The 25,000-nt window shown below is 43.3% G+C and overlaps 2 protein-coding genes across 3 annotated transcripts in view; one reads left to right on the forward strand and one right to left on the reverse strand.

The window, feature by feature from the left end:
- Positions 1-9,183, reverse strand: part of rab11fip4a (RAB11 family interacting protein 4 (class II) a) — a gene marked incomplete at its 5' end in the record, with an annotated part of 44,340 nt that extends 35,157 nt beyond the window's left edge. For both annotated transcript variants that reach the window (XM_080524262.1, XM_080524261.1), the window contains one exon: positions 9,031-9,183. In XM_080524262.1, the coding sequence (XP_080380388.1) occupies positions 9,031-9,183 (153 nt within the window). The remainder of the gene's footprint in view (positions 1-9,030) is intronic.
- A 13,242-nt stretch (positions 9,184-22,425) lies between these two features.
- The window catches only part of scpep1 (serine carboxypeptidase 1), a 6,572-nt gene continuing 3,997 nt past the window's right edge, over positions 22,426-25,000 (forward strand). Inside the window, exons 1-6 of the mRNA XM_080524263.1 lie at positions 22,426-22,559; positions 23,290-23,429; positions 23,668-23,757; positions 24,070-24,225; positions 24,499-24,573; positions 24,901-24,973. Of these exons, the coding sequence (XP_080380389.1) occupies positions 22,496-22,559; positions 23,290-23,429; positions 23,668-23,757; positions 24,070-24,225; positions 24,499-24,573; positions 24,901-24,973 (598 nt within the window). The 5' untranslated portion in view covers positions 22,426-22,495. The remainder of the gene's footprint in view (positions 22,560-23,289; positions 23,430-23,667; positions 23,758-24,069; positions 24,226-24,498; positions 24,574-24,900; positions 24,974-25,000) is intronic.

Below are 25,000 nucleotides of genomic sequence, written 5' to 3' on the forward strand. Positions count from 1 at the left end.
ACTGTCATGGTCTAATTGTGTTACCATTTTTAGCCCTCTGCTGCAGCTTGGTTAATATTTAGATGACACACACAAACACACACATACACACACACACACAAACAAGCATGTAGGTAGAGAATCATGGTTATGTAAGAACCATGAAAAATTCACCGCCGGGCCCTTGCTGCAGCTGATGCTAATATGCTGAAGGCAATCTATAATGCAGCGTAGGCAAGTACAAACTGGATAAATATACATATCAGTACAAACTGGATATTACACTATCCCCCAAATCCCCCAAAATACCTCTCTCCAGAGTCACAGACACAGAGGGTTTAGCCCCAGCAGTTTCAACCAATAAGCAGAAAGATGCTATCAAGACAAGACATAAGCTGTGGCCTGGGGTGGTCCAGTGGTCTAGCACCGCTGTCTACAGTGCACACATATCTCATGTCGGCATGGGTTCGAATCTGGCCCATGCCCTGCTGACTGCCCTCTCTCCCTTCTTCTCCTACTTTCCTGTCTGTCTTCACTGAATCTGTCCAATAAAATGAAAAACATGAGTGGGACTGCCCCACTCAAAAAAAAAAAAAAAAAAAGACAAGACATAAGTTAGTTCCGTGGCAAAATACCGCTTTCTATATCATGACCATATTTAGGGATATCTGTGTCAACGAATCCTTTATGTAAAAATGCAGCTATACGCATCCAATGCACTGCACTCCGGATCCTATCAAATGAGGCCAGTTGAAACGAAGACACTAATCACATGCAACAACAATAGAAATTCGCTATTATGTCAGAGAAAGTGGCCTTTGGAATCAATGGTGTTCTCAGCAGTTGGAGTGTTTTTGGTACGATGTTGTGGGAGTGAGGGACAATGTCATTGAAATCCATAACAGAGGAGTGAACAAGCTTTTTTACCCAGAGTGCTTTTGGATTGTGATCTCCAAGGCTACCATGTAGAGAGCTTAGAGGGGGGTAGCCGGGGGGGGTGGGGGGGCTGGAGAGAGAGAGAGAGAGAGAGAGAGAGATAGGGAGAAAGACAGAGAGAGAGAGACAGAGAGAGAGAGAGACAGAGAGAGAGAGACAGAGAGAGAGAGAGACAGAGAGAGAGAGACAGAGAGAGAGAGACAGAGAGAGAGAGAGAGAGAGAGACAGAGAGAGAGAGACAGAGAGAGAGAGACAGAGAGAGAGCAGAGAGCAAGTGAGGAGGGAGAAAGATCAAGCGAGTTTATGTGTGTGTGTGTGTGTGTGTGTGTGTGTGTGTGTGTGTGTGTGTGTGCGTGTGCGTGTGTGTGTGTGTGTGTATGGGAGAGAGAGAGAGTCATTACAGGGCACATGCTCACAAACGTGTCATTGAGGGTCCTGACTGGCACGTGTTCTCTCCAATGCAATAAGAACACATTCATACTGTTCACTGTGACAAGCCAACCACACACATACAGAGACTAAGAAGCAGGAGAGAAGAATGGTGGAAGAGGAGGAGGAAAGGAAAGAGGGAGGGAGGGAGGGAGGAAGGAGCGTGGAGGTTAATAGTAAAGGTCGAGGAGGGAAGGAGGAGGAGATGTCCGGGAAAAAAAAGGGTGGAGAGGATAAAGGACAAAGTGAGGCAGAGGAGAGTGAGAAGGGGAAGAACGAGGGGAAAAGGAGAGGAAGGGAGGAGGAGGGTGAGAAAGCAGGGGAGGGTGAGAATGCCAAAGAGAAGGAGGGATGCTGAGAGGCGCTCAGTCCCCAGCTCTACCTCTCTATTTTTTTTTTCCATCTCTCTCCTCCGTGTCTTCACCCCTCTCTCACCGTGACTCACTGCCTTGCTGATTAACATCTTAATCATCATCTCAGAGCACACCTCGCTTTCCAAGCTCATCAACCGGCACGCACACTTGCAGCCTCTTCACCCCCCCCAAAGCCTTCTCACACACACCCTTCCCCTCCCTAAACCCCCAAAGTCTCACACATACATCATATCACTTTTTTTTTATGTTTGGATTACAACGATCACAATCGTTCTATGGTACTCAACTGTTTCACACATCATTCAATGTTACTAACTCACTACTAGTAGGCTAAGTATGACTAGTAAGTAAGTAAACAGGTTTTAGTGACCTCTTTAATAATAATAATAATAATAATAATAATAATTCATTACATTTATATAGCGCTTTTCCGAGGCTCAAAGACGCTGACAATATAGGAGATACGGAAAACACAAAACCAACAAGCAACATGGACACATGGAACACAGAGTCAGCGAACGGGGAGGGGGGGGGTGGTGGTAGGGACAGGGGAGGTGGTTAGGGGTAGGGGAGGCTGTATGCATATCAGGGGGGTGGCAGGGTTAGGGGAGATGGGTAGGGGTAGGGGAGGTTGTATGCGTGTCCAGGGGGGGGGCGGGGGGGGGGTGGCCGGGATGGGGGAGATGGCTAGGGGTAGGGGAGGCTATAGGCATGGGAGAACAGGTAGGTTTTGAGGTGGGATTTAAAAGTGAGGAGTGAGGGTGAGTCTCTGAGTGGTTGAGGGAGAGAGTTCCAGAGGCGGGGTGCAGCTCGTGAAAAGGCACGGTGACCGAAGCCTTTGAGTTTTGAGGGTGGGACAGTGAGGGGAACAATGGATGAGGATCGGAGGGTACGGGTAGGGCGGTGGGGGAGAAGGAGGTCAGTCAGGTAAGGGGAGGCCAGGCTATGGAGGGCTTTGTATGTGAGGATGAGGACTTTGAATTGGATACGTTCTTTGATGGGGAACCAGTGGAGAGAGTGGAGGACAGGAGTGATGTGGTCACGGGAGCGGGTGTTTGAGAGGAGGCGTGCTGCAGAGTTTTGGACCATCTGGAGTCTATGGAGGGAGCGGGAGGTGATGCCGGTGAGTAGGGAGTTGCAGTAGTCAAGGCGGGAGGAGATGAAGGCGTGGATGAGGGATTCAGCAGCGGGCGGGGAGAGGCAGTGTCTGATTTTTGCAATGTTTCGGAGGTGGAAGTAGGATGTCTTGACAATAGAACTGACGTGGGGATCGAATGAGAGGGTGGGGTCCAGAATGAAGCCTTTAAGCGCAATTCATGATAAGGTGCTTTATAAACAGTGTTATGTTCATTTCTTACAGCATACACATAGAAGCTGTGCTGGACTGTAACAGCAGGCCTAGTTCGCTGAAGTCAAGGTTGGACAGTGACAGGTGAAAAGCCTGAGATAGCCTAATCCATTCAAATGGGATTCATAGAACTCAATTCTAACCCCCTTTCAATACAACTGAAATAACCTCAACGCCACGCAAGAGAGGCTTAGAGGGCAGGTAGTGTAGCTAGGGATGCACCGAACATTCGGCCACCGAATGTATTCGGCCGAATATCGCAAAATAAAGCACATTCGGTATTCGCCCGAATGTGTGAAAACACCGAATGTTAACCACCGAATAGTGGCCGTGTTTTGATGACGCAATACAATTAAATATAACTCTCAACAGGCGCACGGCGCAAGGCGACGCGCTTTCAAAACTGGCTGCGTTCGTAAATTCACTCAGGAAATCCGATCAGCACTCGTGGAATGCCTCTCGTCCAATCAAATGACTCGGTTTCTCTATGACGTCGGGCCCAGTGTGCGCTCCAGCGCTCTCAGAGCGACTTTACGAACGCAACCTTACACTCATCTAGCTAGTTAGCTTAGCAGTCGTAGCTCAATTTAAAATTGGAGTGAGAAGCAGAGTTGTTGCCTTGTTGAAAACATATTCAGACTCCCAGCTGTTCTACACGAGTTTATGACATGCAGCTGTATCATGCGGTGGTTTCTATGCAAACCAGAGACTATAAAAACAAAAGATATTCATTCTGAAATAACATGAACTATTATCCTTACACTCAGGTGGACTCAATTCAACTTGTTGAATGACTTGTTGAAGACATTTAGCATGTGACCTAATTTTAAGAGTGACAAAGGGTCTGAATACTTATGTACATGAGGTATTTCTGTATTTACATTTTAATACATTTGCAAACATTAAAAAACGTTTTTACTTAGATTATGGGGTACTGTGTGTGGATTGATGGCAAATCTATTCAAAAATGTGAAAAAAGTGAAGGGGTCTAAATACTTTCTGAAGCCTATGTAGAGACAAATCATGAATATCATTAACTTGAACCCTGGAAAGCAGTAGAGATTAAATCCCACGATAATTAGTTATAATAAGTTATATATAAAAGTTATTTGTTTCTTTCTTTGAGAAGCATGAATAAAAAGCAAAATGTATTTAGTTTATGCAATGATAAAAATTAAAAACTGCCGATACACATTCGGTATTCGGTATTCGGTATTCGGCCAAGTGTTTCCTTAAATTCGGCTTCGGTCTCGGCCAAGAATTTTCATTTCGGTGCATCCCTAAGTGTAGCATGAAATAAAACGCAAGAGAGACTTGAAGAAGAAGAAGTAGAGAGGTAGAGAAAAAAAGAAAGGAAGAAAAAGACATCAAATGAAGTGGCAGAGTGTCGAGAATGAACACATCAATAGAGGAGGCGGAACGAATGATGTCATAGAGGGTAACATGTACCATAGAAGCATCAGGGATCAATGATGAACGTATCACTCAGATGGCATTTGTCTCTTGTCAAACTTTCTTCATCAAAATCAAAGGATCAAAGAAAACCAGGCCTGCCCTCACCCTCCATCATCACAGAGGGGGGAGGATACGCTGATGGTGACACTTCGATTTCTTGGGCACGGCCTCCCCTGAGGGAACCCTGTTGACGTCAGAGTGTGTTTATGGCCTTTAAACCATGTTAAACCTGTTAAACCATGTTGACCAGACGTCTCTTTTCGTTGGAAAATGTGTCACATGTGTCAAAGCCTACAACAAGGCGACTTCGGTTTCCCTCTACTACTCCAGAGCAGGTGATATAAACACTAACACAACCATGGCATGGCTATAAAAAAACTGATTGAAGTAGAGTGTTCATGTGCCAACGGTAAGGCTGAATGAGATAGGCTTAACCTAAGAGCTAAGCATAGAGACCACATCTCCATATCCACCTGCTAAATGTCATCAAACACCACACACACACAAACACACACACACACACACACAAAAGAGAGGCTTCAGTACAGCAAGGCTCAGCGACACCTTATCAGAGAGGCTTAAATGGAGATGTCAACATGCTGTGCGGCGGCTTAATACTGCACTCCTTCATGCATTAAACATCAAACGCGTACAAACACACTGGTGTCAGAAAGGCACGCAGGCTTTATCCCAATGAAACTCAGATGTTCTCTGTAATTAGACAGCTAATGATCATCCTAAGCTTCTACACCAACTCACCAACTCAAATAACTGGCTTTCAACTGTAAACTTGCTCCCTGTTAGCATTTAGCATCTGGGCAGTAGTGATGCTAAATGCCAGTGCTTCTTCTCGTTTTTTTTTTACACAAACATGTAACTGATTGAAACCATATGAATTGAACATGTTCTACAATGTTGTGCAACTCGGTTGCGGAGTCTGTCCCACCAAAGAAGACACAGAAGAGGGGTGGCAGAAAGGCCCAATGGGACCAATATGAGGGGCAATAAGAGGCTGCAGCACTAATGTGCTGTGCTACGCCACAACTCACAACACTTCAACACTCACAACAATGGCTTAATTTGGAGACCCATGTTATGATTTGCACTGCGAAATAGATTGGAACATTAACAGCCAAACGGAAACGGGCAATCCTAAATAGCCTTTGAAGCAAGACTGAGATGTGTGCAAGACTCTAAATTTCGGTATCATCTTAAACATGTTTAAATGCAGATCTCAAGCCAGGACATTCCACAATGGACCATCCAAAAGTGAAGGAATGGGTAACAGCATTTCTAATTTGTTTTTCACTAATGGTAGATGTGGTTTCACACAGACTCTATACATTCATGATGAATGGAGGGATTATGTTGTTAATTGAATCAACAGTAACAAAGTGTAAATGTGTATTTTTTGTCTGTGGATGTTTCCCCATCCACTTTCCATTAACATATCAGGGAGACAAGGTCATTTAGATCTAATCACAGGGGTGAGTGGCAGATCGGAAGAGTGGGGAATAATTGACTAGCTAGGGCCATCATGGATGAGTGACAAAGTGAGTGTTTCATGTGCAAGGGGACTTTGTTTCGACTACAGAGTGACTAGAATGAGATAAAGCAGGATCGACCGTTTATGTCATAAAGAAACCAGGAAGTCCACATGGGAGCCGACTGCTCCAGTTGTTTCATTGGCCCAATTCCAAACCAACCCCTAGCTCCACCCCCTTGGCATCCCTGTAAATCTGAGGAGTAGAGGAAATGGAAATTCAGCAACTCTTGGAGGACAATAGAAGTGGCTAAAAAAAGGGTTTGTTGTTAAAACCAAAGCATTTCAGCCTGCAGCCTTCATCAGGGTTTTTCCACTGATAGATCCATTGGTCTTCAGATTGCAGACATAGCTACCTCCTCAGGGATCTGGATGTTTATGACGTCAACTGTCTCATTAACCATGGTTCTCATTCTAAATCTGGCATGCAGGGGTGTCATTTTGGATACTGAGACGCAGGAAGCAGTTGTCACACTTAAGAAGCACCACGCTACAGTACGTCCAAACATGAAAGAGAGAGAGAGAGAGAGAGAGAGAGAGAGAGAGAAGGAGAGAGAGAGAGAAGGAGAGAGAGAGAGAGAGAGAGAGAGAGAGAGAGAGAGAGAGAGAGAGAGAGAGAGGAGAGAGAGAGAGAGAGAGAGAGAGAGAGAGAGAGAGAGAGAGGGAGAGAGAGAGGCACAAACTCAGACCTTCCTTACTAGATTAGATTGGATGTGTAAAGAAGGACAAACGAAAAACCCAAGCTGTCTGTGCCAAATGGAGGGCCAACCAACGGAGTTGAGTATCTTCTAATAATATGTACTGTATAATCTCTGGCCTATCTGTCGTCCTGAACGGAAACCATCTTTCTCTGTCTGATCAACAGTAGAGAGGGATCCAGTCAGTCAGAGGAAGATGAAAGTTAATAAATAATAGTCCTTCTTGTGTACCTTATGATTAAACTCAGCAGCACTGAAGACAGAGGCTGTATCGCAAATGACAAGCCGCGCACTTCATATTTTCCTACAGAGAAAACATCACCATTAATGCCCAAAAAAACAGCCTCATTGGCTGCCCTTAGCAGGGGGAGGCAGGACCCTCGGTTACCAACCTGCTGCTCCACCCAAGGAAGCAACGATTGCCATGGAGACAGACCTCGGAAACAAGAGCAAAGAGGAGCAGAGAAGAGAGGAAATGAAGCGTTCTTAGCAGCACTGTTATTTTTAGCGTTTGGTTCCCAGTGCCTGTGCTGTGCAGGCCTTCATACAAGCCTAACGACCTGCAAAATCCCCATCCTGGCGAAGCATGGCGGGAGAGTGAGCAATTATAAACAAACAATGTCGGCCCGATGAGCGACCGTTCGAATTAAGGTCGCCTGACAAACAGTGAGTGTTTGTCCCACTTTAAAAACCTGACTAATGGGAGAAGGAGACTGGGACAGTATATCAGAGGACGGGTGATAATGAGGGAGGTTTGTCTAGTCATGCTCTAGATACTGCATGTGATAGGCCTATAAATGGAGGCTATGTATATCCACATCATCAAGGGGGAAAACAATGCAAGTTCAACCCATCATTTTCAGTAGTATGCACAAGAGGCACAGCCATCCTAACACAGCCTTCATTAATACCAAGATGAAAGCCATTTGAAAGCTTAAACAACACTGATACCAATGTATCTTATCAGTTTAATTCTCCTTACCTATGATATGAGATCATACTGTAGGTATCTATAATCCAATGGATTCAGAATAGATATCTCTGTATAAGGCACTGTTGATGCTTACAGTACAATATGGCACAAGTATACTGTATCCATTTATCATAAACCTTTACTAGAGAATATATTTTCCAAGAAGGATAATATAGGTTAATTGCCATGAAGGACATACTTGTTTGTTATGCAAAGAGCTCTCACTGCTGAGCAATGGGGTTAGTCATGTAAATATCATACTTAAATATCATACTAAGGGGGAAAGTTCCACGATATATGGAGAACCAAGCATGGCATTTGTGACTGAAAACATACCGGTACATACAAGTCTTACTCTGAGTACCGACACCCCCTCGCTTTCTGTCATGCTGTGTCCTGTTTTTGTTTACCCTGTGTGGTAAATGTTGCTCATTAGCATGTAGCAAAGTATACCCAAACAAACACATTTAGTAAAGCAGCTTGAGTCATAGAGATGTGATGTATGTGTGCCAGCCCATAGAGATAGAGCTGCAGGTCTGAGATGGCTCCCTCAGGGGAAAGATACACAAAGCATTTATCAAGAATGTAGGCAACTGTGACATGACATCCTGAGGCTGACAGGTAGTTTACAACACCTCAGGTGTCATCAACACATCACATCAATTGTGGCAAATACTGTGGCAGCCTAGCGAGGAGAGAAACACAGGCGCCATATTTTCAATTCTAAACTGGAGTAGGCTATGACATTTATCATTTGAGAATAATTGTAAAAAATACAGAGTAATTACGCACGTGTGTAATCTTATTGTAGTGATAAAAGGACCCAAATACGTTTGGTCGCAGGCTACAAAAGACCAATATAAAAGCCCAATTTCAAAACATAGGATAAATCTCCTGACTGGTCACCTGTGGGCGGTTGACGGGTTCATACAGACTTGTTGACGTCAGTGATAATTAAAACGTCTTTTTTTTTCTCAACAAAAATCACTTAACATAAAACGGAATATTCATGTCGATGAATATCAATACGACATTTTACAGGAAAACATTAGAACAACACTGACCAGCTGCTTTTGTCCGATGAACCTGTTTGACCCATTGATGATGATATTGATTCTTTTCGAATAAGAGCCAGCGCGCACATACACACACACACACACGCACACGCACACACACGCACGCACGCACACACACACCGGCTTGTGTCCGAATAAAAACGAAGAACAGTTTCAACAGAGATAAATCAGGGCTCTTTCATCTACCACGATCATGTTCCAGAGAAGACCTTTAATTACCTCATCTCCTTGCCCGAACTGAAGACCGAGGTCCACGAAGTGTTCGACCCGAATGTAGCCGTCTGCATCCTCGTCACAGACATCGAACACCTCCTTTAGCTTTTTCAGAAATTGTAGAAGCTGTTCTTGGTCGGGGAATACATGTCCTTCCATCGTCGTGTTCGGTTTGTCTGTAAGAGACAACATTACACGGACTCCGTGGGAATCCGTCCGGTAGTCGCCATCCTTCCCGTTCTCCGCCGCCTGGCTCGGGTGGTGGTGTGACATCAGCAGCATCACCTCCAGAACGGGAAGGACCACTGATGGGTGTGATGGGGGTAGAAACTATGGCGACGATTCACCATTGGGAAAAAAAAACCTTTACGTAAGCATCAGGTCCGCAATCTTAAAGTGTCAGGTGTGTATTATATGACATTTTATAAGATGCTATAGGACCCGAATCTATTTACCTGGTTGGGTAACGGTTTCATAATCATATTTGATTGATTGAATAGAGACTGTTAAAGTAAAAAGTGTCTCATGTTCATCATGTCAATTTAAAAATGAATAAAACGCATGCAGTAGTAGGCCATGGTATTTTCCCTCAATAGCACTATACAAGCGTGGTAGACATACAGTTTACTGACTCATGAGTTATTGGCAGTTATTGAATGTTACCCTAAACAAATACCCAATATCAGAACAAGTTTATCTTAAAATCCCACATTTACTTTGATTATTAAAAGACGCCACAGTGAACAAAGAAAAGTATTTATTTAGGACAGGAAATTCACATTTATACCAATGTAAAAAAAACAACAACATAAAAACCATCATTTCAGATCCTTAGATCAAGAGACAGTGATCAATCTACCACACCCTCCCCTTCACAATACAATAGCATTAAACATTAAACATGTTCCAAACAGGAACTCAGGTCAATCAGCTCCCTGTGGTTCTCCACAATCCCGATCATGAATAAGTTAACTGGAATAAGGAGTAGAACAGAGTGAGACTAGTGCTCAACCCCCAAAAGTGTTTACTCAGTCACTCTCCTTTGTGGATTTAAAAGAAGTGGGTTGATGTAAGAAATATAGTGGAAACTCCCTCTAGCCTATATTCTCACAGAAATCCAATGCTTTTAAATCCAGGATGGGGGAGTCCATGCTTCAGGGAGGAGGGTAGAGAATCAGTTCAGTGTAGGGATGTAGGGATACATTCACTGAAAGAATAACTGACTGATTAGCACTAGTCTAGCCAAACCAAGTCGACCCATGATGACCTATTCAATTCTCCAAGATGAGCCTGGGTTCCAGCAGAGAGTCCCAACGCTCTGTCACCTGCAGAAAGAAAACAAAATAGAATTCAAATTATATTAGGAATGACGTCATGTCACAAAGCAATCTGTATGGCAACCAAAACACAACAACCACATTCCGCACATGCAGCTGTTTTTTTTTTTAACCCCCTGAAGTATTCCAATGCCCTCTCTTTCACCTCAACAATTAAAAAGGGGATCACTAGACAATGAATGGCTGCACTCAAAGAGGGGGGGACGGGTGTTAACAAACGCATTGAGGGACAAAAGAGAGCATTAGCATGTCGAAACAGTGTAATACAGTTCGTGCTAGAGGCGTGCTTACTGAATAGCGGGTGATCACACTTCATAAATGGACCAAAACAACATTGAACAAGTAAAAAATAGCAGGGCTCGACATTAAGGCTTGTCCGCTTGTCCGGGACAAGTACATTTTATGTTCGGACAAGTGGACTTCCTCCTGCAGTTGTCCGATGGACAAGTCAAAACAAAAAAAGAAATCAATATGTATTAATATCTGCAAACCTGAATTCCTCCTTCCGATCTGAATAGTAAACATTTTTTACACGCAAAGCGATGCCGCGCCTCATTCTCGCTATTTCAGTCTCTCGTAGTTCGTTATCGTCATAGTTCGTAAATTCGCTCAGAGCGCCAGAGCGCACACTGCGTTCAACGTCATAAAGACGTGATTGGACAAAAGGCATTCCATGAGTGCTGATCAGATTCCAGAGCGAGTTTACGAACGCAGCCATAGTGTTGTGGGTCTCCTGTCACTAGTGCCATTCACGTGAACGCATATTCGCTTCTTCTCAATGCCGCTTATTTTCATGTAGTTCGATGCGATCGTATATTTTAGGTTTGAAGTTTTAAGACCAGCACATCGCAATACGAACTTCAGAATGACACTAATTATAGATTTCTCAATTTGAATATAGGATACTATCCAAAAGCTAGCAAATAAGATTGCTTCCATTGGGGAGAGACTATAGTTACAAACATTTTTTGTAAATATTCCTAGATATTCATCCCTTTATCTAAAAGGGTTAGGGTTAGGGGTTACGTTTTTAAATAATTACAAAATATTGAATACATTTGAAAATTAAGGATACATCATTATCAAATCAATAGTAGTCAAATGTGTTATTTGCATACACATACACTCACTGGCCACTTCATTAGGCACACCTTGGGGTTGGACCCCCTCTTTTGCCTTCAGAACTGCCTTAATTCTTTGTGGCATAGATTCGGTGCTGGAAACATTCCTCAGAGATTTTGGTCCATATTGACACTATAATATCACGCAACAGCCTGTCTGGCACCAACAACCATGCCAGGTTCAAAGTCACTTAAATCACCTTTATTTCCCATTCTGATGCTGGTTTGAACTTCAGCAGATCGTCTTGACCATGTCTACATGCCTAAATGCATTGAGTTGCTGCCACATGATTGGCTGATTAGATATTTGCGTTAACAAGCAGTTGAAAAGGTGTACCTAATGAAGTGGCCGGTGAGAGTATAATATATTATTATTCATATTATTGCTTTTTCAAAATCTTTGGATTTGGACAAGTAACTTGAGCTCTCGGACAAGTAAAAGATAAGTTCACTTGTCCGAAGGACAAGTACCTGAAAAAGCTTAATGTCAAGCCCTGAATAGCCTATGATATTATATACTGTCTATATCTTATTTCACAAAGCCACTAAGAATTTTACTCTGTTATACTTGTATAATGGGATGTAACAAGAAACTGGAAACTTAAACTTAAAACACTAAAGACTTTGAGGAATCTCCTCCCATAATTATTATGGACAGACAGGCTCAAAAGAACCCTAATTTCCAGAATGAAATAAAATGTACAGACGGCAATTTCCAGTCACTCTCTCGCTTCAACTGTGCGTACTCAGGCCGACAACACAGTGTGCGCTGTTCCGTCTGTTTATAGTTACTAGCAATATGTCTAATTGAGTTAACTCGTATTATGCTCATCCTCACCAAGTTCTCCCTTACTGTACTTTTGTACTAGTATAGTATGTTGATATCAACGGTAATCAAGTGCTTTAGTTGGCGAGCGAACTTGGTGATGGTATGCATAATACGAGTTAATTAACTCCCTGTTAAATGAATGTGAAAAATGTTATGATAAATACATATAAAACGGAGGTATGATCACTATTGCGTATGTCATTTACACAAACTCAACTGTGCCTGAACAAAGGCCATAGCAACTGCCGCTCGTCCCCTCATATGGCAGTCTCACACGCCTGTCTCGTTCGAATTCACGTCTACTACATACCAGTTCTGCATCCAGTTGAATGTGATTCAAGTAGCTTGTGCAAACCCGGGAATGCCATTAACATGTGTGTAAAGGCACAACACGAGAATCTTAGGGCATTTAGCTCATGTGTGAACAGAGAAAATCACTGGCGGTCTCAGGTTGGGATTCCATGTAATTTACAGGGAACTATGTGTAAAAAGGGCTAATGACAACACAACCACCGGCTCTACCTAAAGCGGAATTACAGTGGCTGTGGCTGTGGAACGTGTCAATTGTTGTTCCATTTTATGTCCTGAATTATGTTGAAATTAGATCTGAAATGAGTCACTCAAGGGACACCAAAAAAAGAGCACAGATTTATTTGTTTTTGTGATTACCATAACAAAGTCGTGTATCAGATTAGTCACAGGAATATGACTTACCCGGGACCCACGTGAAACGGCGTACTCTACACTCTCAGAGCCATCGGCGTTCTGGTAGACCAGGTCAAACTTGCCTGGCTCCACATGTCCTAAGGGAGAGACAGGTATGTTAGGGGAGATGTGTTGGGTGTCCACTAGGGCGCTATCGTGTTAACGTCTTCCAGTTGTATGAGTGAATGAGTGAGCTGATGTAGGTTAAGCAAATGGTCCAGGGTCAGAGGTTTCAATGTCTAGCTCATGGTAAAGGTTTGCAATAAAGTAGATTAATCTGATCCTAGACCAGTGTTCAAGGGGAGAAAACAATGTGTCCTGGGATGGATAGCCATGCAAGTGAAGTCTACTGTAGTCTAGTCAGGTGACAAGGAGGCTGGCCTGATGCATTAGTCATTACCTTGAGATGCAGAGAGCAGCTGCAGCTCTATCTGTTTAGTGCTGTAGTCAAAACTAATTATCCTCCCCTCCTGAGAGAGAGAGAGAGAGAGAGAGAGAGAGAGAGAGAGAGAGAGAGAGAGAGAGAGAGGAAAATCATGAAACATTCACATGATCAGGACAATCATGAAACAACAAACTACAACACTAGAGAAAGTAAAAAAGTTATGATAAAAAGTCTGAGAAGCTGGATGATGGATCAAAATAAGAACTGTATTGACAGTATCGGCATCTCATAATCTGACATTGAATTAAAACACTTGAGTCTGCAGACCAGCAATCAAGCTAGGATTGGTGTAGAAATCAGTACATGGCAATAGTTACAGTATATTCAATTTCGCTACTCTTACAACCGGTAGTAGCATATAAACATCTATTGTCACAAATACATGAAGCTACAGACAATAATTTGGGGGGAATGGCTTCTCCACACATCGTTAGAAGAAAATGTTTCTACCAGTGAGCAGGCAGCAATTTCTGTGAGAAACTGAGGAGGGAAGTCGTGCCACACGTTCTGCTATATATACTTACTTTATACTCTGACACCTCTGGTGTGTAATTCTCTGTGAGCTCCAGCAGCTGTGAATAAACAGGACAGGGTGTTAATGAGAGATACATGGAGACATGCAGCGCCCTAGCAACACAGATCTGTACAGACATACCCTGAAGCGCAATTCAAGCACTAGCCACTACCTCCTAGATACCGTACTGTATTCTCCACCTTTTTTATGAGGTATGCACTTCACTTCACTCCCCCCACATGGCATAAGGGAGTTTCCACTATATCTCTTGCACCAGTCCATTCTTTTAAAATCCATGTGGTGGTGTGCACCTGTCTACACTTCAGGAAAACAGTGAGGAATTTGTGACGCAGCTTATGATGCATTGCTATCAGATCTACAGTACATAATCTGGGCAGTACTCTAGAGCCAAATGGCTGTCTTACCTTAAAGGCGATCCTCTGTCCCACTGGCGGGGGAGAAGCTAGTTGGGGCATGACACTATAGTCCCGTTTGGGGCCACTCTCAGCTGGGTTCTACATAGAGCAACACCAAAAAAGAGAGCAAAAATGTATTCAAATAATGCGAATCCATACATACACATTTTTTACAGGAAGATAGAGAGAGGAGGGATGACAGAGGGATGTTAGATCAGTGACATGCAGGATAGATCGATGACATGCAGGTATCCTGTCATTACGTGGCATGCGCCTTATTCAGCTATGCCACCCAGGTGCCCCCTACAATCTTTAAGTTCAAACGTTAACGACATAATCATCTAGCTCACGTCTAATCTTCACGTCTTTCCAGCCATTGCTTTATGAAGCTAATGACAATTGTATGTCTATAACATTCATAATTAATAAACATTCAATTACACTGTGACTGACTTATCAAATTACTTACCCGGAGAACCACAGAGTTGTTGGTCAGTGAGTCGCTCTGGTACGACGGCGGCGGCGGCGGCTGCTGCTGCTGCTGCTGCCCTGTCTCATAGTTGAAATAGAACCCCTGGTCTCCCTGTGCCCCTCCATCTTCCCCCCTCCCTCCTCTGCCTCCACCCCGAGGACCTGTACCCCCTCTACCTTCACCCAGTCTCTGGCCTTGACCCCTCCCCCTCCCCCTCTCCCTCTCCATACCTCTGGGACTCCCTCTTCCCCTGCCCCTCAAATTGGAGTCACCCACAGCTCGGGCCAGCCCCATCCCCATCCCCGTTCCCTGGAGCGGTTGTTTGATCACCAGCGTGATCTCCTCCTCACTACTGTCTGAGTCTGAGGTCTCAGGCTTCTCCGAGCCCTTCTTCACAGCCAGAGTGGACCCAAGTGCTATGGGTCTTTGTGCAGGGGCGGACGGGGTGGGCACAGGGGAAGGGTGACCGGGTTGGAGCCTCGACGGAGTGGTTTTGTCTCTCTGCTCAACTTTGGACGTTGTGGGTGTGGTGCTAGTAGGGGTGGTGGAGGGCTTTGTTAAATGAGTCTTTTTGAGAGGAGGCTTCACTCTTGAGGCCTCGTCTGATGAGGTTGATGAGTCAGACGATGATGAAGGCGGAGGCTGCGGTTTCATGGCAGTGACTTTTCCCTTTGGAGTGACTTTGGAAGCCACAGGGGCAGCAGAGGTAGAAGAGGGTGTTTTGGGAAGTGTTTTTAGTGGGGGGGTGTAAAACTCACTACTGCTGTCACTAGAATCTGTAGAGGAGACATTTTGTGTCTTTGCTTTGCCATTAATAGATACTGATGTGGGCACTGGAGCCTTCTTGGTGTTTTTGACTGGCTGAGCTGCAGTGGGTGGGGCTTCTTTCGTTGAGGCCGTCTGTTTGGTAGTCACCTCCTTCTCCTCCATCTTCCTCTTTTTCTTTTCTTTCTTCTTTTTCTGCTTGGTTGTGTTACTCTCAGAGTCTGCAGCTGGCGCAACATGGTTGGACTCGCTCTCTTCGTGCTTTCTTTTCTTCTTCTTTTTCTTCCGCTCCACACTCATCCCATTTTCTGCCGTTTCCTCATTGCCAGTGTCTCTCCCTCTCTTTCTGGGGTTTCCACTGGAGGTGTCGAGGCCATTCACCTGAGTCGTGCTGTCCACCTTAACCCTAGAATAGAATACATCTTTATTTTCCCATCTAAAATTCTTTCATTTACCAAAATAACACCTACAGCACAGGGTCAGCTGCTGACTACCCACCACATGGAGCAGTTCAGGGGTTAAGTGCTTTAGACAAGAGCACATCAGATACCCATGGTGTTACCAGCCCACAACACCCCTCAGCACTGGGAATCAAACCAGAGATCTTCCAGTTACTCTCTTACCTCGAGGTTAATACCCAGTGCTGTTCAATCACTATACAACAGGACACAGACAGAAACTCACTGCAGGAGTAGAAAAGTGAATAGCAATTTTAACAGACCACAGGATGGGACGAACATATATTAAATAACGTGAAAAAATACTATTGTGCAATATGACAACCCTAGTTGACTATCTGTGCAGTATAGTACAGTGGATTGTGTACATAGCCTTTATTTATGTAAACCAGCTCCTTACCTTCTTGTGATTTTTTTTCTTTTTCTAAAAGTTTTTTTTTTTTTCCTTTCCTAACACCAGGGGAGCCACCCCTCCTAAATTTCGTTGTTTGGTACCTGTACTGTAGCAATGACAATAAAGTCCATTCATTCATTCATTCATTCATTCATGGGACGAACATAGGAGCAGCATTGTCTTGTGTGGGATGCACATCATTCTATGTGCGGTGTAAGGGTTGTTTGCTATAACCACAGCAGTAAGGATAATCATCACAGTGAATCAGACTGCAGTATTTGATCAGAAACACACCTGATATTGTCGTTGTCACGCACCACGTAGATGCTCTCTGTATGGGGCAAGTAGCAGTCTTCAATGAACAAGTTCAAGATATTTCTGCGACTGTAGTCGAACTTCTTTCGGATAATGCTTGCTAGATCTGCAACTACTAGGCATTTATTTAAGTCCACGAGTACCCAACACATGCGAAAGTCGGATACAGCAGGCGGTGGATAATCAAAACACAGTCGTACCCGAATGGTGTTGGTACTGGAGGCTGCCATTACTGCAGAGCGGATGAACTGCTGCGTGTGTTGGCGCGTGGTGCTGGGGGAAGAGAACAGAATGTTTTTGAAGTATTGTTAGAGTACTGCCACCTGTCGGTGCGGAAAGGAATATGCTTTAAATTAAAGAATTTTTAAAAATGCATCCATCCTTCCTCTCTTCTTTGAAGAAACTGATTGCTAATATATTCGTCTTGAGTATGACAACTGTCGTAGATATGATCTAAATATAGAATCAAAAAAGGCAGCCTGCTTCGTTTCAAATTGCATAGGAAAAGGTATTTAATTTACTTTTGCAAAAGGAGGAAAGTTTACAGCATATCAAGCGTGACAGTCAAACCGGAACCATGGATGAATTCGGACATTCTAAATGCTATGAAAGTCAGAGACCTAAAATGCTCTGAAGTTCAAAAATGCAAATCAAAATTAGTGAAACACTTAAACGAAGATCTCAAAACCCACTTTGAGAAAATTAAAAAACAATGCAACAAACTATGCAATCAGGTAATTACCATGACAAAATCTGCTAAGAAAAAATACCTCGATAACAAAATCGAAGAAAACTTAAACAAACCACGTGACCTTTGGAAGCTACTTAATAGCCAACTAGGTTGCAGTCAAAAACTCAAAACCAGGTCTACAAACAGCATAAAATCTGGAGATTCTCTCTTTACAGACAAGCTGGATGTGGCTAAGTGCTTAAACACTTTCTTTACAACCATAGCCACTAAATTAGTTAACAATCTACCACCCCACTCAGGGCGTTATGGTGTAGAGCACATCCGTGCGTTCTACAATAAACTGGGTGTACGCAAAGATGATTTTAAACTCATGGTGTCAAACGATGAGGTGTTTAAAAAACTGGGCGCTCTACACTCAGAAAAGGCCACGGACCATGACAATATTCCAGCCAGATTTCTAAAAGACTCAGCTGCCTCCATTACCCCAATCATCACCCACATAATAAACCTCTCCATCAAACAGGGACACGTCCCCCTTGACTTTAAAATAGCAAGGGTAACCCCACTGTATAAAAAAGGAAGCAAATTAGACCCAGGCAACTACCGACCTGTTTCTATTCTTAATTCCATCTCGAAACTTATGGAAAAAATAGTTTATGAACAGGTTGATAGGTACCTTACCGAAACAAATCTGATGAATGAATTTCAATCAGGATTCAGAACATCCCATTCCACTGACACATGCCTTCTCTATTTGAACGACCACATCAACCATGAGGTGGACTCGGGCAAGTACTGCGGCATGGTCATGCTGGACCTCCAGAAGGCCTTCGACACAGTAGATCACCACATATTGTTAGATAAACTGAAAGCAATTGGGTTCGATAGAACATCGGTGAGCTGGATGCAATCCTACTTAGAGGGGAGGGAACAGGTGGTTAGTGTGAACGGAACACTGTCCCCCCCCCCCTCCCAGCATATTGGGACCTTTACTGTTCCTAATATATGTGAATGACATGTCATCAGCATGTGATTGCAATTTGTTCCTGTTCGCGGATGACTCGGCTCTGCTGGTCTCTGACAGGGACATATTGCAGGTGGAAAAAGCGCTAAGCACTGAACTGAGTAGAATCTGCATCTGGCTAGCTGACAATAAACTATCAATACACCTAGGTAAAACTGAAACCATCCTATACGGATCCCCATCTAAACTCAGAAAGGCTTTACATTTCAAAATAAAAGTGGGTAACATTAATATCACAAGAAAAGAGGATATTACATACCTGGGCTCCATCTTAGAGGCAAATCTTTCCGGAGATAAAATGGCAGCAAAAGTAATCAAAAAAGTGAACCATAGAACTAGATTCTTGTACAGGATATCCTCACTTGTCAGTAAAAACACACTGAGGACCCTATCAGGAGCTCTCATTCAATGTCACTTCGACTATGCCGTAACATCATGGTACTATAGAACCACAAAGGCCCAAAAAACAAGACTCCAGACAGCCCAAAATAAACTGGTTAGGCTTCTGCTAGGCCTCAACCCTAGGACACATCTAACCGCTGCTCATTTTTTGAGCCTTGATTGGCTACGAGTAGTTGACAGAGTGCAGCAGCTTGCACTGGGCCTGGTCTTCAAGATACGCTACACCACAAAGACACCCAAGTACCTGTCAACATACTTCCAAAAAGTGAACAACGTCCACACATACAATACCAGAGGAAGCTCCACGAACCACGTTCAACCGCGTTGCACCACAAACAAGGGGTTAAACTCGTTTGCAAACTATGCAGTAAAAATGTGGAACGCCCTTCCTATAATCTTAAAGGAGTGCAAAACACTGCCCACCTTCAAAACCACTCTCAAAAAACATTTACAGGAGGCTGCAATCCGTAACTGGACCCTCTAAATCAAAAATCAGATTAAAAGACCTGAACTACCCACTGTACATACTTTGTGTTTTGTCCCCCGCCCCCACCTGTGGTGTATGTCCCCACCTGTCCTACCCGCTGTACATAACTTATGCTTTGTTGTATTGTTCTTCCAGTGGTGTGCCGTCAGGGCCAGCAAGGCCTTCTCTGCTGGCCTAAACATCATCAGAATATACATTTTATTTAATATATTTTTTCCACAAATATGTATTAATGATTCCCCATAGTCTATTCTCTTCATTTCATAGCTTTCCTCTTGGTTGCGCTGCTTCCAGTCTCCAATTGAGATTTGGAGGGCTGGCCTTTATGTTAGAGCTTTTATCCAATCAAAATGTGTTGCTAGGGGGCTCCCAAATCTGCCCGCCTTCACAACAGACGGTGCCGCGAATTCGACCTGTAACTTAACGTTGGAACGAGAAAACCAGTGGCGTTCCTAGTAAACCTACGTAGATGCGCGCAAAATCAACAACGGCGCCTGCTGGAAGGCTCAATCTGATGTCAGCACCCAGCACGTCTTTTGATTGGATACGCACTATTGAGATGCGTAGCAAGGTAATTTGCGTATCTTTATACCGTCTGCAATCAGCTACAATGGCGGAAGGGGGAGAAGAGGCAGATGTGATGGCAGATCTTAAAACAACGCCATTTTCTAGAAGAACTTTCCAGGAAAAGATAGACATTATCAGAGAACGGCCAACCCCGACTCTTGCGAGCCTTTCTCAGCGGGGAAAAGGGTTTGTCCGGCACTTTCAGATCGCTAACTACGAGCGGTACCCCAGCATTAGCTTCCATGTCAATTGAAAAGCACTTATTGATGGAGCTGAAGCGTACAGATAAACTCTACACCAGAGTAATTGAAGTATTCCTGAGGAAAGAAAGGAGGATGGATTTTGTTTTCAAATGAAGTTGTTTTGGTGAGTACAAAGCATTTAATTTTTTATTTTATTTGTATATATTTTTGTCATTTTATTTCGTTATTTCATTTTATTTTCGTTTCAATATTAACGAATTAATATATAGGTTTCAATATTAACGAATTAATATATAGGTAATTAAAACGACAAATATAGGCTGATAAAATAAATGTTTGATGCGTCTGTTGCAGGTTGCAAGAGATGTGGAGATTACGTGGGTGGCGCACGTGAATCAGCTGTGCAGTAAAAGTACTCAAGACTTGTTGAATTGTTTTGTCACGTTTCTTGACTAAAAGTGCCTTTTATTTAAAAGTTTTGACAGTATCCAAGCGAAGCGATCTTAAAGATCACACTCTTCATTGTAAATGCGGATTTATTGATTAAAAATGCTTCGGAAATATTAATATAACTCTGTTGTACTTGTCTGATTATGTTAAGGTGATGCAACGCCCGGTTATACTGTGTTTCTGTCTAGTTTCTAGAGCCATGGCGTCATAATGATGGTATTAAGAGGTAGAATAATTCAGGTAGGACTGTGTCGGACATCACTGAAGGCCTAGGTGTGAAATGCACCGCCCGCCACTGTGTTCTTCCCATGATGGATGTATGTTTATCTTGTAGATAGTACTAGTTATTTGTCTGTATTATCTTGTAGATAGTACTAGTTTTGTTTGTCTGTCTTACATGTAACGATGAATTGAGAATCAAGGACCCCAATTGAAATAAGCCAGTGGCTTTCTTGGGTTTTTATCCTGTTAGTTGACCTTGTATGTAATATGTACTTTCATGTACCTACTTCTGCAAATCTTCTAATAAAGTTTTCAATCAATCAATCAATCAAAAACAGTCAAAGGTTCCTCTAGTCTAGAAAGTCTCGATACAGGGGATTTTATACACTCAGGTACACTCAGGCAACAAGCCCGCCCTCGGGTGAGGTATAGGCCAATCACAGGCATTTCCTGTATGAGAAGGAGTGGCTGTGGTGCAGATTGAGAAGAGGTTAGGGGGGAATCGACCCCCACTTTCTCCTTGAGACACAAAGGTGGAAAAGAGACACACATTTTTGGCCACAAACTGGTTTAGTCTGGTCCTAGAGTACTGGGCCTGGGGAAACACAAAAGTCCAAAACTGCTCTAGATGGCAGTCCATCTAGGTGCAGGTCAAGAGAAAAGAGAGCAATCAGGTCTTTGTAATAATTTAAATGTGTCTGTTGTCTAGCCAATGTCAAGCTTCAAGTAGAGAAACTGGTTTCATTGTCTACTAGGCTGAGGTCGTCAATGTGTTGGTTCTGCCCAGACAGTCTGACTGTCTAGTGACTTGTGAATTCAGTCTTAAAGGTCTTTATCAATAAGTAAAATGTCTTAGTAGGCATTATTTTCCACCACACAACATCACTACACGTCCAGTGTGAGAGTCAAATGAAAGTATCAATTTGTAAATCTTCTCATTTGGGTCATCTTGTGCATGATGGGTGTCATGCTCACGTCGACCTTTGGGAGGCAGCAATGTGCCTGAAAGAGACTCACAAAGTGAGTTTGAAAACGACCATGCATTGTGCATTCATTCGTTTTGAACAACACCACTTTCATGCATTTACAGGACAATTTACTCAAATAGCCTTGCTCAGTGAACAGTAGGACTGAGACTGGTTGCAGTGTATTTGTGGACTTACATGGCAACATGAACAATGCTACTTCATTTTTTGACAGTGTTACTGTTTTAAAATAACATTTATTTTGAACAATAATACATTCACGTTCTGAAAGTTGCTGAGGCATGTTTAATCAACTTGAGAAATGAGAAATCTTCATTTCAATTATGATCTTCTTGATCAAGTGAAAAGGTTTAAAGATGTGTCCATGTCTGAGTTCTGATATGACTGTGAACAAAGCTATATTTCTTTAGAAATCCTTTTATTTTTTTCTAAGTGTCCTTTTCACACTATCCTGCATAATTAGTTTTTTGTATTATTATTATTATTATTATTATTATTATGCATTTCATTTTATTATTGGACTTTTATTTTGACAGAGTTGTGGCTTGGAGGTCAGCTGACCATTTTGATCATGTGATTTACGATCCCACTTGGCTCACACACACAAGCGTTAGCATCGAGTTGGTGATTTGGTTCTGCCAGTCAGACTGAGATTTTTTGGGGATAATATGGGGTGTTCTACAACAACAGGCATGTGCGTTGTACTGATGCTGGTCGTGGTCATTGGAACAGGTATGTGCTTCTGGAAATGGTCATGTCAGAGGTAGACTTAACTGTTCAGTGGAGAATGTCCACATAGGAAACTGTGGACGGCTACAGGCGAGAGAGACCAATCGTGAGCTTAGAATTATAAGGTTCTATCTCCGTTTAGGGTAGTTCAGAGATATTGAGCGTCAAAGTTTTTACATTCCATTAGGTTTTGTGAAATGGAACCTTTGTATTTGATGAATTACTAACTCAGAAATGTCAACATTTTTAAAATAACACCACACAGGCATTAATAAACACCTAATGGATCAGATTATGTAAAAAACTCAATTTTGACCCAAAATTGAGATAGAACCTTATAATTCTAAGCTCACGCAATGACAGATGTACAAAGGCTCGACTTACTTCGGCTCATGAGAAACTAATCATACTGACATTTCAGTTCACTTGAAAGCTAGCTACGACAATAATATGGCTAAGTTCCCTATCGACTAGCCAAGTTCTCGCCGCCTTTAAACTCTTTTATTTGTCAGAGCGAAAGTTGCTTTGACGCAACCTGGAAGTCATCATCACGGGCTAGACAGGGGCTGGAACATCGCCTTGTCTTCTGTGGTGGTCCTGATCTGATGAGGACGGCAACCCAACTTTGCCGCTTAATCAGGACAAGCAAATACCACCTATACAGGGGCTTCGCTACACAATGTCAATGTTGTTGTGCATAGCCTTACATTTCAACCCCATTTCTCATACGTAGGGTTCTCGACTCCGATGAAAGCCAAGGAGTCGTGGGGCTACGTGGATGTACGCGCCGGGGCGCACATGTTCTGGTGGCTGTACTACGCAGACCACCCGTCAGCCAGCTACACCCAGCTGCCCCTTGTGATGTGGCTGCAGGTAGGTGGGCTCACCTCTTCTCACAACTCACAAGTAGAGGGGTCGGTGGCTCTGTTTTAGAAGCCATAGAATCGTGGGTGGAACTGACACGACTCTCCTAATGTATTTTGGGAAAGAAATATGTTAATTAAGGGGGGGGAATTAACAGTCATGAGGATTTATCCCCTCTGCCAAGGGTGCAGAAGACAGACAGCGCTACCACAAAACCAAATTCTCTCAATTGTTCATGTCTTCCCAGGGTGGCCCAGGAGGATCGGGCAGTGGCTTTGGGAACTTTGAAGAGATTGGACCCCTGGACAGGGACCTGCAGCCTAGAAAAAACAACTGGGTAATACACACTTCTGTCTGGGGCAGTGGGCACAGAAGCGTATACATCTCTCAAAGATATTACACATGGTAGCTTATCTGATAAGTGATTCACTCTAGAACAGTTAACTCTAAGTTACCTTTTGCTCCTGTTGACACACCCAGTCCATACTCAACACAAATGACTAGCATCAATCTGATGGCACATTATCAAGCACAGTCTGCCATCATGGAATAGATACAGTATTTGGTGCAGATGATGAGGGCCAGGGGTTGCTTTTATACTAGACATGGAAATAGAACACAGGTGCTATGTTGTTTGATTGGCCTGCAGGTCCAGGCTGCCAGTGTGCTGTTTGTGGACAACCCAGTAGGGACGGGCTTCAGCTACGCAGACACACCAGACGCCTACGCCACAAACGTGGCTACGGTGGCCTCAGACATGCTGGTCCTGCTCAAACACTTCTTCGCTAAGAGTGCAGAGTTCCAGGTATGCTTTAGCCCCCCACCACCACCACCGCCCACCCACCCACCCATTTCAGACCCATAAAATACATTTTCCACCTTATTGCTTTAGCTATCCACTGCCTATGCTCATATCAGCTGTATTTGACTGTTTGAATTCTGATTTTTTTAAGGATTAAACAGGACCTCGGTTTGATACTTTTTGGGGATTCCATTGGATGAAATATGAATTACCGCCACTAAGTAAAGTTTATAGGTACCTTTGATATATTTGAACAAAATGTCACTATCTCCACAGACGGTCCCATTCTACATATTCTCTGAGTCTTATGGAGGGAAAATGGCAGCAGCTATCTCATTGGAACTCACGAAGGTGTGTGTGCGTCTCCTATCTTTGTGCTTTTGTAAACTTCAGAATGAAAGGCTAGCTACGGTCTTTGAATGGAACCAATGAAAAATGTCTGCGCTCGGTACTTGGTTTTCAAATCTCAAGACTATAACATTCATTGTCATGTGCTGAGTAAAGTATGATAGATAAGAGGAACCCAATGCTGTGGTGCCAAAGTTATTGTCCACTTCCTAAAATCTCCACCCACACTGTTCACTGCACCGTGTGTGTGTGTGTGTGTGTGTGTGTGTGTGTGTGTGTGATGAATTACATATTTTTAATAGAGATGTTCTTTGTCTTGTCTCTCCCTAGGCCGTAGAGAAAGGCACACTGAAATGCAACTTTGCGGGGGTGGCTTTAGGAGACTCCTGGATCTCCCCACTGGGTCTGTTTCTGCCTCAAATCATCCAAT

The sequence above is a fragment of the Nansenia antarctica genome, assembly GCF_963989245.1.
Source record: "Nansenia antarctica genome assembly, chromosome: 2".
Taxonomy (NCBI): Eukaryota; Metazoa; Chordata; class Actinopteri; order Argentiniformes; family Microstomatidae; genus Nansenia; species Nansenia antarctica.